This window comes from Dipodomys spectabilis, unplaced genomic scaffold (assembly GCF_019054845.1).
Source record: "Dipodomys spectabilis isolate Male_0828 unplaced genomic scaffold, ASM1905484v1 ptg000146l, whole genome shotgun sequence".
NCBI lineage: Eukaryota > Metazoa > Chordata > Mammalia > Rodentia > Heteromyidae > Dipodomys > Dipodomys spectabilis.
The window spans coordinates 610693-627642 of NW_024870823.1; the positions used below are offsets into that span (position 1 = coordinate 610693).

The 16950-nt window shown below is 36.9% G+C and overlaps 1 protein-coding gene across 7 annotated transcripts in view; it reads right to left on the minus strand.

Annotated features, from left to right (window-relative positions):
- Positions 1 to 2103: 2103 nt before the first annotated feature.
- Positions 2104 to 16950, minus strand: part of Pals1 (protein associated with LIN7 1, MAGUK family member) — an 80008-nt gene continuing 65161 nt past the window's right edge. For all 7 annotated transcript variants that reach the window (XM_042691853.1, XM_042691857.1, XM_042691852.1 and 4 more), the window contains exons 8-14: positions 13830 to 14013; positions 12595 to 12666; positions 11981 to 12052; positions 7857 to 8024; positions 6829 to 7031; positions 5478 to 5588; positions 2104 to 3788 (exon numbers count right to left, since the gene is read on the minus strand). In XM_042691853.1, coding sequence (XP_042547787.1) covers positions 3612 to 3788; positions 5478 to 5588; positions 6829 to 7031; positions 7857 to 8024; positions 11981 to 12052; positions 12595 to 12666; positions 13830 to 14013 — 987 coding nt within the window. In that variant the 3' untranslated portion in view covers positions 2104 to 3611. The remainder of the gene's footprint in view (positions 3789 to 5477; positions 5589 to 6828; positions 7032 to 7856; positions 8025 to 11980; positions 12053 to 12594; positions 12667 to 13829; positions 14014 to 16950) is intronic.

Sequence of the window (16950 nt, forward strand, 5' to 3'; positions counted from 1 at the left end):
TTTTATTTTGTTGGGGAAATTAAGGCTTAGTTTGGTAAACACAGCAGCATAGCTAGAATACAAGTCAAGTGAATCCTAATTTCAGAGGCAGAAATAAAAGGTAGGGGTAGGACCTATATTATTTACTTTTTTACTAAAGCAAACATTTAGCTTATATCAGTGAATCATGTGGCTTCAACAGAACTCTGGTATTTATTGGTTTTTAATTGCCTACAAAAGGTGATGTCATGTTTAGAATTTGTTAAAAAGGAACAAAAAACGATAATTGATCATGAGTGTTGGGTGGCATTGACATGGTCTGGTCCAGGGATAGAAAATGGGTAGGTTAGAGGTATATACACATACCTTCATGTTGGTATATAACTGTGTCTTTTGGGAGATTCAGAAGGGCCTAGAGAGAAAAATGGGAAGAAATGAAGTATATCATCTATTTAACAACTCAGGTGCTACCCTCAAGTGTCCTCAAGACACTGGCTATACTTATGATAAATCTGCCTTACAGAATGCCTCTCCACCCCCAAGCTTTATGCTGACAGCCCTTAGTGCCTTGTCCATGTCAATAAGGCAACATCTACCTACACGTCTACTAACAGAGAACACTCCCCATAGTCAACAAGGAAAGATAATTTGTGCTCCAACCAGAATTCCATGTTGTTGCTTGCGGCAAACTTAGAAGAGGACAGTGTGGAAATCTGAATGGTAGCAGATATAGCAAGAGGAAGTACTCAGGTTTTAAAATTTTAAACATAATTTCACTTTATTTTATAATACAGTGTGCAGTATGACATCTCAACAGAGTGCAGATATAGGATATGAGTACAAAGGGGGATTAACAACAGATTTCAGAAAAGTTACCTTTATTAAGGCTAAATCCCTGGTTTATATTTTTCCACACACATTCACAAAGTTACATTCAAATCATTCCTTATCAATACATCCTCCTTAGGTGTCATAAGGAAAAAAAGTCCAGACATTACATTTTCATAGAAAGTGAATCTGTGTTAAGTCTAAATACTAATAATGTCCTTTCATTTGTTCTGACTTCTGAAAATTTAGAAAATGAAGTATTTCCTTGTTTGGATTTCTCATGAGCATTTCATTAGCCATAGTATCATCCCTGCAAGTGGTTATAACCTGCCCCATACTGTGTTTCACATCAGATCCACAGAGACAGGAAATGGAACTGGCCAGAAGAGTACCTGTACAACTAAATGCATACCAAGTCTTTTCCCACATTCTTGAGGAAGTCAGCACAACTCAGTTTTCACTTGACTTATGGACTATGTTGAATATCAACACATTCATATCTCTAGGACACATTCTAGGAAGGAGAAAATTATAGGACCTCACTGACCCTGAAAGTATCTTGTCACCTTAGAATTTCTAAAAATACATCTGCCATGGTACAGAATCTTCCTATGAAAGCCATGTATCTGAGTCTTGGTGGTACATGGCCCTGCTCTCAGCACAACAGCCACTTAATCTATCAATATTTTCTTTTTCTTTCATTCTTGAGATGGTCTTGTTGTTCAAGGCTGGCCTTGAACTTGGAATTTTGCCTCAACATTCTGATGCTTGGATTATAACCATGTGCCATCATACCAGGCACAGTATTTTCAATCAATACACAGATCACATGCCCCATTGTTGACCTTACACGATCTTAAGAGAGAAAACTGAGATTAAGTGCTAAGTATATTCCTGGTTTTCAGTGCTGAAAATGAATGTGACCTTTGCATTTTTCTTGCTATAAATTGGAGTGCATGAGGAGACAGTAAATTCAGCATTATTTCCATCAACCCAGGAGTGTTCCTTTCTTCTTAAGGAATATCTTGAAAATATTTCCATATAAAACAGACTCCCCAGTCAGGCGCTGGTGGCTCACACCTGTAATCCTAGCTACTTAGGAGACTGAGATCTGAGGATCGCGGTTAAAAGCCACCCTAGGCAGGAAAGTCTTGTGAGACTCATCTCCAAATAACCACCAGAAAACTGAAGTGGTGCTGTGGCTCAAATTGGCAGAGCACTAGCCTTAAGCTGAAGAGCTCAGGGACAGCGCCCAGGCTGAGTTCAAGCCTCATAACTGACAAACAAAAAACACACCTCCCCAGCCAACTAAAAAGGCCATGCAAAATCAGAAAGAAAAAGGCTAACTCAAACTGTCTACATTTGTTCAAATAAAATTATGTTGAAGAGGAAAAAGTCATACCTACGACACAAATTACTTATTAACAAGTGTTTGTGTTAAATTAAGTGATCGGAGTATTCCAGTGTTTAGCTTTGGGAACACCAAATGCTGTAGCTAAAGCCATCTTAAAAAAATAAGGCATTCACATTTGAGGTTATTTGTCACATATCACGCTATTTGCAGAGGCTTGAAAAGATTACAAATTAACTTTCCATGCCAATTACACTGAATTTTAAAGCTACAGCTATTGAGACAGTACAAAAATCCCATTAGCTTAAACATTTATTCTATGATTCAGCAAGCTATTGCATCCATATTAAGATAAAACCTATTTGTACATGTTTAATAGTGTTTTCTTCCAATGTTCTTTCAATCAAGGCTTTCCTTCTGATCTAAGAGCATAGTATTCCCCTAATACATACATAATTTAACTCTAAAGCTGAACAAGTATTACCAGTGACCATTTATTGATCTATTAAATACTAGTGTACAATATAGCAGCTATATTCAGAATTCCAGTTTGTTACTTGCATACACAGTACAGTCATAGACTAATACTGTTCTCACATATGAAAATGCAAAAACTGTCAAATATGCTATCCCCTTCCATTTAAATAAAAAGTTTGCATCATCAAGAAACTTTTTTAATAGCACACTTTATATGAACACCTGCCATTCATAAAAACATCAATACATTCTATTGTAATCAGAGACAGGAAGCAAAGCTATCAAATCACTTGTGACAATTTTAAAATTCAGAAAATTACATCTTTAAAAAGATCAGAATGTTTGTATACTTTTAACTATATTAAGGGCTGCTAAATATGTTTGTAGTCTGATCCAAGAAGTTTGAACTAAAAAGCCAGGAGCTTCTATTGGAATCTTTTCCAGAATTAAAAGATAATACCAAGCCAGAATGACACTTTTTCTTATTCTTTTTTAGGAAATTATTTTTGATGACTAAACCAGTCTCATAAGTAAATACTGTTTTGCTCAGTGCACAGAAGCACTGTTCCTCCAAAATGTTTTCATGAAGTTATTTAAGTGTTAAATAATGTCAATATTTGTGAGATGTGGAGATTATGTATTTATATACAAATTTTTCATGGAAAGATGACCAAGCCAAAAAGTTTACGTAGGTGGAAACAAAAGGTTTTTAACAGGATAAAATGGAAATGCTTGTTGAAAGTTTCCACTTCAATCTCCCAAATGAACCAAGAGCCCCTAAAGCCACACATAGAGAATAAAGTTGTACACAAATTGCCTAATGGGACTTTTTTCTCTCTAGGCTCAAGGGCTTTAACAAGTCTGCAGCTTATCCTGCTGCCTTCCATCTTACCCTCAATCTTGCTGAAGTATGGAGCCATCTCCCTATTGGGCATTTTTCCAGATCAGGTCCAATCATGCTACAGAATGTTTTCCTTCACCTCAGCCAAGTGGATGGCACCCACTGAGGTTCTGTATCAAGTTTGTTAATTAACCTAAGCAATTCCTGATAGGCCTTATCAAGATCTGAATTCACAATTGCTGTGTCAAAGTAGTGGCCATTGTTCTGTTCCATCTCTCTAGTCTTCTCAATGATTTCTCTCAATTCTTCAGGCTGCAATGAAAAGATAAAAAATGTGAGACAATCTATCCTTACCAAAATACAGGATGAATTGGATGGCCAACCAGAGTGCCCTTCCATCACTTAATTTCTAACTGAACCTCAAGAAGAGTTCCTGCCTAGGCCCAGAGTTCAAGCCCCATGACCCACAAAGGGGTTCCTTTCCACCCCTTTCTGGGGCCATTGTGCTTTCCTTTGCCTTGACACCTTCAGGACTTAAGATTATAAATCATTTGGGACTTAACACACACTGTTTTATCTATCTTATGTCAGTCATGGGGCTTGAACTCGGCCTGGGCCCTGAGCTTTTTTGCTCAAGGCTAGTGCTCTACCACTTTAAGCCACAGCTCCACTTCTGGTTTTGTGGTGGTCTCATGGACTTCCCTGCATGGGCTGGAGATTCTCAGATCTCAGCCTCCTGAGTAGCTAGGATTAAAGGCATGAACCACTGAGGCCTTGCTAACACACACTGTTTTATATCACTCTTTAGATTTTCATATATTTCTGTTGTATTCCACCAAGACTATAGGCACTAGTGCATAGACTATTACTTTGAATTCCTTATGGACATTATTTTTAAACATTTTAGAGTATCGTAGCCTCTTCCTGAAAGTACCATGTAACAACAGAGTCAGCCTTTCTGGTTGATGTAATGAGTCAAAGTACCTTGACAAAGTGTGCAAAGTTAGGGAGAATACACATGATGGAAAAGGGTTAATATAATAGGTTATGTTTTTTCTAAGAAAATGTTCTATACTTGTGTGATAATATGCAGCCCAAGACCTTAAATTTTCTTTGCTGTTTTCAATATGTAAAGAACTTTTTTGAGACAGGATCTCACTAGATTAGCCAAGGTTGGTCTAGAACCCTCAATCCTCCTATCTCAGCTTCCTGAGTAGTTGGGGCAGCAATGCTCAATCATGTCTGGCTTAATAAAGCATATCTGAAGATTGTGACTTGAAGCCAGCCTAAACAGTCTGTGAGACTCTTATCTCCAATTAGCCAGCAAAAAAGCCAGAAGTGGAGTTGTAGCTCAAGTGGTAGAGTGCTAGCTTTGAGTGAAAAATGCTAAGGTATATTGCCTAGGCCCTGAGTTCAAGCTCTAGTACTGTGCACATATGCACACACACATACACACACACATACACATCCGTACACACATATCATTTCAATGGAAAATCACTATATTATCAGTGATCTTTCTTAGTAATATTTAGTATAACATGGACTATCTTAACCATATCCAATATAGATCTACAATTTTAAAAAATCATGAGAAGACCAAAACGGAAGAAACAAAGTTTAAATTAAAAAAAAAAAGGCACTCTACCACATTGAAAATGTGGAATATTTAAAGAGAAAACTGGGTAATCTAAGGATTTGCTAAGAACGTAGGGACTGAAGTGGTGGTGAAGGGAGGGTAGTTAAATCATCACCTGGAAATGTCACAGGCCTAGGTGAAGATAAATTTTAAGGAAGGCTAGAGATTATCACACATTTGGTATTAACAGCACAGAACATTTGGGAACAAGAGCAGCCCTCTGAAAGCTGTCATAGCCTAACTAATGGAAACTATGGCAAATTCTGGCAAGTGACAGAGAAAGAATAGTTAACTCAAAAACTAAAGATGATGTAGCTTTTAAGCACTATCTTCAACAGAACAGTACAATAATATAAGTTCACCTTTGGATTCTTGCCCTCTTTGGCCAATAATGCTCGAAGTCTTTCTTGTGAAGGTGGTGCAATAAAGATAATGTATGGTTTCAAATCTGAATTCCGGAGGGTCTTCAAAGACTGTAAAGATAGTAGTACTTTAAAAATAATTTTCATCATTAAATTACCTCTCAGTAATAAACATAATAAAATGGATAATTTTTTTTTTTTTTTTGCCAGTCCTAGGGCTTGAACTAAGGGCCTGGGCACCATTACTAAGCTTCTAGTACTCTACCATTTGAGCCATTTTTGGGGGGTAGTTTGATTGGAGACTCACGGACTTTCCTGCCTGGACTGGCTTTGAACTGCAGTCCTCAGATAGCCTTCTGAATAGTCAGGTGTGAGTCACACTGGTGCCTGGTACAATGATACAATGTTTAAACCATTATCCACAAGTGTCTTCAAATACTTAAGATTGTATCATTCAGTATAGGAATATGTTATATATGTTCTAGCTAGGCACTGGTGGCTCATGCCTGTAATTCTACCTACTCAGGAGGCTGAGATCTGAAGATCATGGTTCAAAGACAGCCCAGTCAGGAAAATCCATGACTTATTTCCAATAAATTACCAAAAAAGCCAGAATGGAGCTGTGGCTCAAGTAGTAGAGTGCTAGCCCTGGGCAAAAGATTCTCAGGTACAGCATCCAGACCCTGAGGTTCAAATCCCAGGACTGGCAATAAATAAATAATATATGTTAGTCTTTGTACATGTGTGTGTATGATACTAGGGTTTGAATTCAGAGGCTTGCCTTTGCTAGGCAGGTACTCTACTACACATCTTATCTTTTATTTTGCTTTAATTATTTTTCAAATAGGTTCTTTTGTTTATGCCTGTTTGGTTTGGACCCTTATTCTCCTACTTTACTTCTTTCATCACTAGTATGGCAGGCATTTACCACCACATCCAACTTTTGACTGGTTGCTTTTAATGTTATCTTTCAAATTTTTGTCAAAGTGGATCTGAAGCACTGATCCTCCTGATCTTTGCCTGGGTTTGTGTCTGTCTAGGCCATAATCCACCTATTTCAGGCTTCCTGTCACAGTTAGGATATAGTATAGTATGTACCACCGTGTACAGCTTTTCATTGGGAAAGGATCTTGTGACCTTTTCTATCTGAGCTGGCCTTGCACTGTGATTCTGCCAATCTCAGCCTCCTAAGTAGTTAGGATTACAGGCATGAACCACCATGGTCCAGCCTATTTGAGGTTACACTGGGAAAATTGTATGAGAATTTAATTATGTTCCTGCCATTCTTGGACCATAACAGTTTTCATTGTATTATATTGCAGATCATACCCTGTAAAATAAAAATTTGTACCTGTGTACGAAGACTTAAAAGACATATTTTGCCAGAGTTGATCACTTGCCGTACAGAATCTATGCTGGTTCCATACAAGTTTTTCTCAAATTCACCATGCTCAATGAACTTTCCAGCTGCTATATCTGCCTCGAATGCTTGCCGTGAAACAAAGTGGTAATCTCTACCAGCTACTTCATGGTCTCGCCTACTCCGAGTTGTGTCTAAGGTAAAGAAAATCAGAGTGGGTAAGGGGTGATAATTCATTTAATAAGAACTTTTCAAGCACAGATTATAAAATAATGAGCTGAGGAAGTGTTAAGGGCCTATGCATTTAACACTGTTGTTATTTCTAGAGTGAGACATAAAAAAAAAATGTCTATTAGCTGGGCACTGGTGGCTCATGACTGTAATGCTAGCTACTCAGGGGGTGGAGATCTGAGGACTGTGGATCAAAGTCAGCCCAGGCAGGAAAGTTTGTGAGACTCTTAGCTTCAATTAATCAATGAAAAAGACCCAAGTGGTGCTAGGTGCTAGAGTGGTAGCTCAGGTGGTAGACTCTGAGCCTTGAGTGAAAGGAGCTTAGGGACAGTACGTAGGCCCAGTTCAAGGCCAAGGACAGGCCAAAAAAAAAAAAGTCTTGTAATTTGAGTTAATTACTTTAATCCTTTTAATGCTCACGCTTTAAATTACTTCATCTTGCATTTAACACATTGCTATTCATCTTTTCCTAAAGTTATTTTCTATAAAATTAGGAAAGAGATTAGGTCTAAATTTCTGTCTTCTACATCAATTTAAAGTACTAGCTAATCTCCCATGGAATAGGGAATTATAAGGGGCTAAAACTAAAACTCATTAAAACTAGAACTAAAACACTGGTAAGAAGAATTTGTTTCAAAAGCTCTTTAGCAAAAAATTGTCAAAATATTTGGCTAAAAAAGTTCTTTTATATTAGTAAGACTGTTTCAATGTTTCATTATTTTTCAATAAAATGAGAAAAATTTCCCCATTTAGGTTCTGAGATGGTAAATTCAAAAGCACACACTTACGAGGAACTGCAGATGCAAAGCGGTCCTTTTCTTTGTTCATGAGCCTCTGACGCAATTCATTCTGTCCACAATTCTGTGGACCAATCAAAATGATAGGTCTTTTCCTATTTGCTGGTTGATGATAAAGTGACATTTCCTCGTAAGTTAAGATCTCCTCATTGTCATAATCTTTGAGAAAGAAAAAATTAATCCCTTCAGACAGAATTATTGCTATGTCAAAAAGATATAAATACTGCTGAGCACCAGTGATTCATGCCTGTAATACTAACTACTCAGGAGCCTAAGATCTGAGGACTGCAGTTTAAAGCCAGACTCATTTCCAATTATGCATCAAAAAAGCCAGAAGTGGTTCTGTGGCTCAAGTGGTAGAGTGCTAGCCTTTCAGAGACAGTGCTCTGGCCTTCATTTCAAACCCTAGGATTGGCACATGCATGCGCACACACACACACACACACACACACACACACACACACACACACTCATAGACCTCTAGACCTTCCCCATAGATTGGAAAAAGTTTATTGTCATTAAAATGCTTAGCTTTTTGCATCATGATAGACATGTCATGTATGGGTTTACATACACATATGCACACAAATATACATTACCACATTCATCTTTTACTGATTGAGATGGAAAAGATAAATGGTACAAAATTTCTAGGAGGATTATATTGTTTTCTGATTCACTTTCATGGTACCCTGGTAATGATACAATGCCATAAGAAAATGCTCGTGTTTAATACTACTCATTTATAATCAGGAACTGTGACTCCCACCTATAATTCTAGCTGAGTAGTATTAAACACGAGCATTTTCTTATGGCATTGTATCATTACCAGGGTGCCATGAAAATGAATCAAAAAACAATATAATCCTCCTAGAAATTTTGTACTATTTATCTTGCTTCATATTGATTCTCACATAAAATAGTCTGCTGTGAATACTAAGAGGGTGATGGTCCAGCAGATTAATTTATGAGAATAACTGTAACCTTTGTAAAGATTCTATATAAGAAGATTGTTTTAAGGATTGGATATGGATGGGCTAGCAGATTAGCAGGTATGGACAAACATTTGCATATACTAGCTGCAATTAGTGTTATCAGAGTACTGGAGTACTTTTTTATAATTGTATAACTTGAAGACAAGTCATACTTGTGCTATCCACCCTTTCTGCATTTATATTTGCTTTATTTTAGGATGCTAACACAGTCATGACTCAAGATGAAGTATGACGGATGGGTGGAGTAACATTTCTAAAGCCCATAATCCAGATAAAACTAGAGCTGTCAAGCAGTAAGAACACAGGAGGCAGCTAGTTGTCACTATTATTATTTTAACTGACTGAGAAGGGTCATCAGTTATACAGTCAGACGCTGTCAGACATAAGTTCCATGTTGCCAGTGCTCAGGACAAAGCCTGGCACAGAGTAAGAGTTCAAACATTTGTTTGGGGCTGGGAAGGTGGCTCAGTGGTAGAGCGCTTGCCTTGCATGCTCGAGGCCCTGGGTTCGATTCCTCAGCACCACATAAGCAAAAAGAAAAAAGCCGGAAGTGGCACTGTGGCTCAAGTGGTAGAGCGCTAGCCTTGAGCTGAAGAGCTGAGGGACAGCGCCCAGGCCCAGAGTTCAGGCCCCACGACCGGACCCCAAAAAAAAAAAACAAAAAACATTTGTTTGATTTCTAGTTTCTTTGTTGGCTACAAGAATTTAAGCAGATTACCTTAGAGCTGAACTTAAGATATTTACTATGGAAACTGAAGCCATGGAAGACAGCAAGTATTATAAAAGATAGTTGCTAAAAATAATAACGATGACACCATTATGAATAGCAATAATTTTCTACTTTCTCTATACTGAGATCTCTATAACATATAACATTTTGATTTTCAGACTTACTAGTTTAATTCTGTAGGCTTTAGATTTGCCAAGTTTTCTTTTTTTTTTTTGAGTCATTGGTGGGGCTTGAACTCTGGGCTTATGGGCTGTCCCTCAGCTCTTCAGCTCAAGGCTAGTGCTCTACCATTTGAGCCACAGCACTACTTCCAGTTTTCTAGTGGTTTATTGGAGGTAAGAGTCTCATGGACTTTCCTGCCTGGGCTGGCTTTGAACCAAGATCCTCAGATCTCAGCCTGGGTAGCTAGGATAACAGGCATGAGCCATTGGGGCCCAGCCACATTTACTTTTATAGTGTGATTGTGTCCATGTTGACAGGTGTACAGTAAAATTTTTATAATTAAAATACTTTTTAAAAAAATACAAGTTATACCGGGCCAAGTTTTCTATAGTGTAGTAACTTTAAGAATCAGTAAACTGTATGTAGTCTGTTTCAGAGACTTAGGAGAGGAACACAAAGGTGCAGTAACTGTGTTTCTGATTACATAAAATATTTATTGAAATGGAAACAAGAGGTTTTTTCCCTTTGTTGCTGTTTTTGTCTTCTTTTTCTTTTGTGTTTATATGACTTTGGGAGGGCCAGGGAGAACACAGAAATAGTGGACACTAGATACTGTGGTGAAAATGAACTACACAACTTGTGGGTGGGGGCGGGAGGGAAAAACTGGGAAGAGAGCAAGGGAAAGGGTAACATTGTTGAAAAAGAAATGTACTCTTTATTTTTATATAACTGTAACCACTCTGTAACCAACTTTACAATAACAATAAAAATTCATTAAAAAGGATACACTGGGTTGATAAACTGTTTTGTTAAATAGCAACTCCTTTGTACAACTACTTAAAAATAATTTAAAAAATCAATTAAGGGGCTGGGAAGGTGGCTCAGTGGTAGATTGCCTTCCTTGCATGCATGAGGCCCTGGGTTTGATTCCTCAGCACCACATAAACAGAAAAGGCCGGAAGTGGTGCTGTGGCTCAAATGGTAAAGCACTAGCCTTGAGCTGAAGAGCTGAAGGCCAGCACGTAGGCTCAGCACTCAAGCCCCACGACTGACAAAAAAGATAAAAATAACAAAAAAAAAAAATCAATTAAATAAAATTTTCAGAGGGTACACTAAAAATTCAATAAATCTTGATTATATAATCTATCAGTTACCATTAAAAGATGTTAGTTTCAGAAAAAGCATGATTAAAACTGATTGAATTTCAGAGTTAGCATGGTATAGAATATTTCAATAATAAACATTTACTCTTCATTAAATTTATACTGTTTGCAAATATTTTATATTCTTGAGATGTCTCAGAAATTATAAAAGAACAAATGTCTCTGATCTATTAGTTGGCTTATTTCTACTATTATGAACCAAAGCATGGTTAGCAAATTCAAGTGCCCATGAAGACCAATCAAGAAAGGTAATGAGGTTAGGCACAGATAGTTCATACCTATTAGTAGAAGGCTGAGATCTGAGGATAGTAGTTTCAAGTCAGCCCAGAATGACAAATTTGGAAAAGTTTTGTCTCCAATTAATCAGCAAAAAGTGGTAAGATGGTGTGGCTCAAGTGACAGCCTTGAGTTTTGAAAAAGCTAAGCAAGAACTTGATGCCCTGAGTTCAAGTTCCATACTAGTGTGGAGACACACACACTGAAATCGGAAAATCTGGTTGGGTTTACACACACACACACACACACACACACACACACACACACACACACACACACACACACACACACACACACACACACACACACACACACACTGAAATCGGAAAATCTGGTTGGGTTTATAAAAAAACTGGAAGTAACAGACTTTCCAACTACACACAGATTCTAAAAATAGGGACAGCAGCCATCAGATCAGCAGATGGTTGTTATTTTAGAATATAAACTCAATGTTACCAGGACTTACCTTAAAATCTTTTAGTATTAACAATAAATCAAGATAAAACAAAGACATTTTTGTGTGCTTGATTCAGACAACAAGTGCTAGGCTCTGTGGGATGAGTTTGCCACAGTAGATGAACTATTCACTTTTTACTTCACAGGAGTCCAAAAGAAAATAATTTCTAGCTAATTACTTTCTGAAGTATATGTTGAATTACGAGTAGATTTAAATAAAGAATAAAAACACAAACAAACTCCCTGAAAACACTAGTTTACTTTCTACTTAGAATCACATTTAGACCTTCAGACACCTTTCAGATATAACTCCAGCTATACATGAAAACTTACCATCATTTTTATTGGCATTATATAAAACTTTTTTCCTCTTCTTTTTATTCTTCTTTGCACACCACAGTTTTCCTGTTGAGTAATCAAAAATAACTATAAATGTTGTATTTTTTCCCTTGAGCAAAACTACATATTTCTTTCTTTTTTTTTGGTCGGTTATGGGGCTTGAACTCTGGGCTTGGGCGTGTCCCTGTGCTCTTCAGGTTAAGGCAAGTGTTCTACCACTTGAGCCACAGCACCACTTCCGGACTTTCCTGCCTGGGCTGGCTTTGAACTGTGATCCTCAGATCTCAGCCTCCTGAGTAGCTAGGATTACAGGTATGAGCCACCAATGCCTGGCTAAAACTAAATATTTCAAACTGTAGAATTCAAATTACCAATTTAAATTTATTAACAACTTATATTGTTCATAGAACTATTTTTCAGCATTTATTTTTCATCAATTATAAATACCCTTTAATATTAAAAATTTTCTTTACCACCGTCAGATGATAAAGGTAATGTTTTAACCTCTTATATCACTCTATGAATACACCTAGTATTTTGGCATGCAAATTTAACATGGCTCCAGGTGAAAACTCAAGAAACCTCTAAATGTTAAATATGGGTCTAACCTGATTTTTCTGGCTCCTTATCTTCTTCTATGGTTTGCTTCATGGCTTCTCTTTGCTGCTGAAAGCTTTTCCCTTAATAACAGAAAAAAATGGGGGTAAAATATTTAAGAAAAAGGATAAAAATACTTTTGAATCAAAAGGAAAAACTATGTAATTCTTCATATATAGTTGCTTTTCTATAAAAGTCTCCAAATGTTCTAAAGTTTCCAATGTATTAAGTTTCAACCCTGTTTAATCTTATTTACTATTAGCTATCTTGTGTGTGTGTGTGTGTGTGTGTGTGTGTATGCGTGTGTGTGTGTGTGTGTGTGTGTGTGTGTGTGTGTGTGTGTGTGTGTGTGTGTGTGTATGTGTGATGGTAATAGAGATTAGACTCAGGGCCTCATGCTTGCTAAGCAAGCATGAACTCTGTATCAGCCCAGAACTCTGTATCATCTATTATAAAAAGATAAATAATAAATCAACACTAGAAATATATAGTTCAACTTTTTTTTTTTGGTGCCCATTCTGAGGCTTGACCTCAGGGCCTACTGTCCCTGAGCTTTTTTGCTCAAGGCTAGCTAGCACTCTACTACTTGAGCTACAGTTCAACTTCTGACCTTTTGGTAGCTAACTGGAGATAAGAGTCTTATGGATTTCTGATCAGGATAGCTTCAAACACCAACCTTCTCCTGAGTACCTAGGATTACACGTGTGAGTCACCAATGTCCAGCAACTTTTAAAAAGCTTCACTGAGTATAGACTATGTTGAAAGTTATATATCGCATCGGAGAATGGTCCCAGTTACTTAAAATTATCTCAAATCAAATATATCATCTCTAGGCATTAACTTTACCCCTAAAATACTATTTACTAATTAAAGCAAAATGTGGGCATTCATCATATTTTGATTCTCAGTTGCCACTCAACACATTCTTTGCATCTATTCCCTTTATTGTTTGCTTCCCTCTTTTTGTTTTATATGCATGTATATGTTTCTGATTTTAAGTTTCTGATAACACAAATAAGTGGAAAACCTGACTTTCTTTGCAGGATCAAGATTCTAATATAGGAGACTTTCAAGTGCTTACCTTCATCTTCAGCTCTCTACCTTAAAATTAAAGAAAAAAAATTGGGACTAAGGATTGATCCCAAGACCTTGTAAATGCTAGGTACATGTATTAGCATTGTCCTAGATCCCTACCCCCTTAAATGTTCTATTAATACTATGTACATTCTACTATATTATCTCTTACCTGGAACAAGCCCAGCTAGAGGCTGATTATCTTCATCTCCCTCCCTATAGGCTTGCCACCAGTTTGGATCTTCTTGACTGATCACATGAAGGATATCTCCTTTTTGAAAAGATAGGCCTAACTCTCGACATGGCACATAAGGGTCATCTGATGGGTCATAGTCAAAATGAGCCTTTACGTGGATCTAAAACATAAGAAGAATAAAAAAAATAAACACAAGGACAATGGCAACACAAAATATTTTGCATAAATACAAATGTCATAATTTTTTCATCAGTAAAAAGATATGAGTTGAAAGTTGGATTTTTGGTTAAAAAACAGTATTTGGTGGTCATCTGTTGTCTTCACTGTTGATTGCAAGCACACAAGCATGTCCAGACTGTGTCACTATTAATGTAGCAAGCTCGACAAGCAGTTAACAAGTTGCAGAGTTGCCTCAAAGACTTGAGAAACAGAAGAAATATAATAGGTACTATCTGACTTGTAAAAAACCAGTGACACCACAATAATGTATGCAATTTCAAAACCACTGCACCAGAAAGTATAGACTTAAAACCATACATCTCTCATGTAAGCAGGTGCTTGCCTGTTTCTGTGAGGTTGTTATGACCCCACTCTCAGTGTGACTGTGCCTTAATTTTCCTTGATGTTTTTTTCCTAAATGTTCATGAAACAAGCCTGCCCTAAACTGCTATAATTCTTGTAACTAGAGATTATCCATTCCCATTTATACATTATGTTTTCTCTGAAATATTAGTAGTTAATGTAATTTTTTCTAACAATGTTTTTTGCATGTGAATAAGTATAAGCATGCCATACTATTTAGAACTTTACAGAAATATGTTATTTCCTATGTAATTTCTTACAAAATGCTCCCATAAAATATAGCAAAGAATTCTTCAAAGATGATACAAAGAAATTAATATCCTCTTTAATTTCTAAATTTATTGAAGTTGGACAAGTGGGATTTCAGAAGTCTGTAAGGAAGCTGTCTTTATGTAATGAAATCCAGTACTACATAAAATGAGTGTTTCTGCCCCATATAAACTCAATTCCAAGTTCAGGTTCAACAGGCCAAGCAATAAATCAATAGCTTAAGAATTAAAAAATTCTGAGACCAGTTTCTATTCAAATGTTATCTGGCTTAAGTCTTTATTTTTTGGGGGGGGGGGGGTCAGTCTTGGGGCCTGAACTCTGGGCCTACACGCTGTCCCTCAGCTCTTCAGCTCAAGGTTAGCATTTTACCACTTGAGCCACAGCACCATTCTGGTGCTGTTCATGTGGTGTTGAGGAATTGAACCCAGGGCCTCATACATACAAGGCAGGCACTCTTCACTGAGCCATCTTCCTAGCCTTCTTAAGTTTTTTATCTTCACCATAATTGCAGATATATATTATAGAAGTAATAGTGGTCTGTCTCAGAAATCACTTTAGAAATATAGCTTATTTCTGCAAGCATTCTACTACAAAGCTACACTATATGCTAGGCAATGCTCTACCACTGACCTCTTATCTCCAGCCCACCTAATTTCTTCTTTAAACTTAATATTCTTAGTTTATCTGATTCTTTAGGCAAAGTCACAAATGGAAGAGACTAGTGCCATCTTAGATTACTAAATATGTGAGAGGAAGCTGAGGATAATAAGACCAAAATAAAGTGGTTAGTGAGAAGAAAAAGGCCTGAATAAGAATAAGCAGTTTTATCTCTGCTTTAGTAAGGAACAGCCAGTTGAACTTCACAATTTTTTTGACCCACCTAAGAGGGGAAGAGCTCAGAGAGTAACTGGCTTTCAAAATTCATATGAACTTACAGTTCAAGGTAATGATGGATAATCTAACATCCCATGTGTTTTCTGATAAAATATTTAGTCATAAAAATCTTACTGTGTTACAAAATTACAGAACTTCCAAATGAGAAAGAAATTAAGATTAATCCTCTCATAATAAAATAAATAGAGTTTACTACAGTAGTCCTTAACTTTTTCTTACTTCTTTGTAGTTGCCTGGTAATTATAATTGCTAATATTTATTTATTTATTTATTTATGGGGGGGGGGTGTCTGGTCGTGGGGCCTGGGCGCTGTCCCTCAGCTCTTCAGCTCAAGGCTAGCACTCTATCACTTGAGCCACAGCACCACTTCTGGCTTTTTTTCTGCTTATGTGGTGCTGAGGAATCGAACCCAGGGCCTCAAGTATGCAAGGCAAGCGCTCTACCACTGAGCCACCTTCCCATCCCAATTGCTAATATTTATGATCACTCAAGATATATATGATATAATCTATACAAAAATATATCAAAAAATTTTAGTATATTCTACCACTAATAAGTACTGTGATCCTCCTTCAATGTTCTGTCTTATTAAAGCATTAAACTAGATGAAAAAGTTTCTTTTCAGCTAAAACAAATCTAGACTATCCTTATTTCAATTACACAGTAGATTAATATAGTTTTATGATAGTTTGCACTTTAGTTTGGGAAACCCAGTCCTTTTGAAGGCTCTGTGCAGGATGGAAAACAGAAAACATAGTTTCAGAAAATGTGTATTTTTCCTAGGACAAGTGTGTCAGTCATCCAGGAAGTCAACTACCAAAGTGCTAGACTTCTGTCTTGATACTGAAAGGGCAGCCACAGTTTCCAATGTATGATACATAAGAAACTTACAAAGTACTCCTGATAAGCTTGTTTTTGTCATACATGACACTGTATTTTAGCATGTGATTCTATTGGAGCTTTAGATAATGCCTATTACATATGTCCTTATATATGTATGTATATCTATATTAAATTTGTTTCTGTCACCACAAAAATCTCAGAAAGATAACTTTGCTGCTTTTGTCAAATAATGACCTGTACAATAAAGAGCTTGATTCAGTTATTTTACTATTTATTTATTAATTGGTGGTTATGGGTGTTGCACTTGCTAGGCAGGTAATCAATCTACCACTTTAATCACATTCCCAGCCCTTGTTGCTTTATTGTGAGGGCTAAGATCTCATGTTTCTGCTCAAGCTAGCCTAGATTGCTATCCTCATATTTATGCTTTCTGTGTAGACTGTCAGGTACCACCACACCCAGATATTGGATGAGATGAGGTATTATTAAGTTTTGCCTAGGCTGTCCT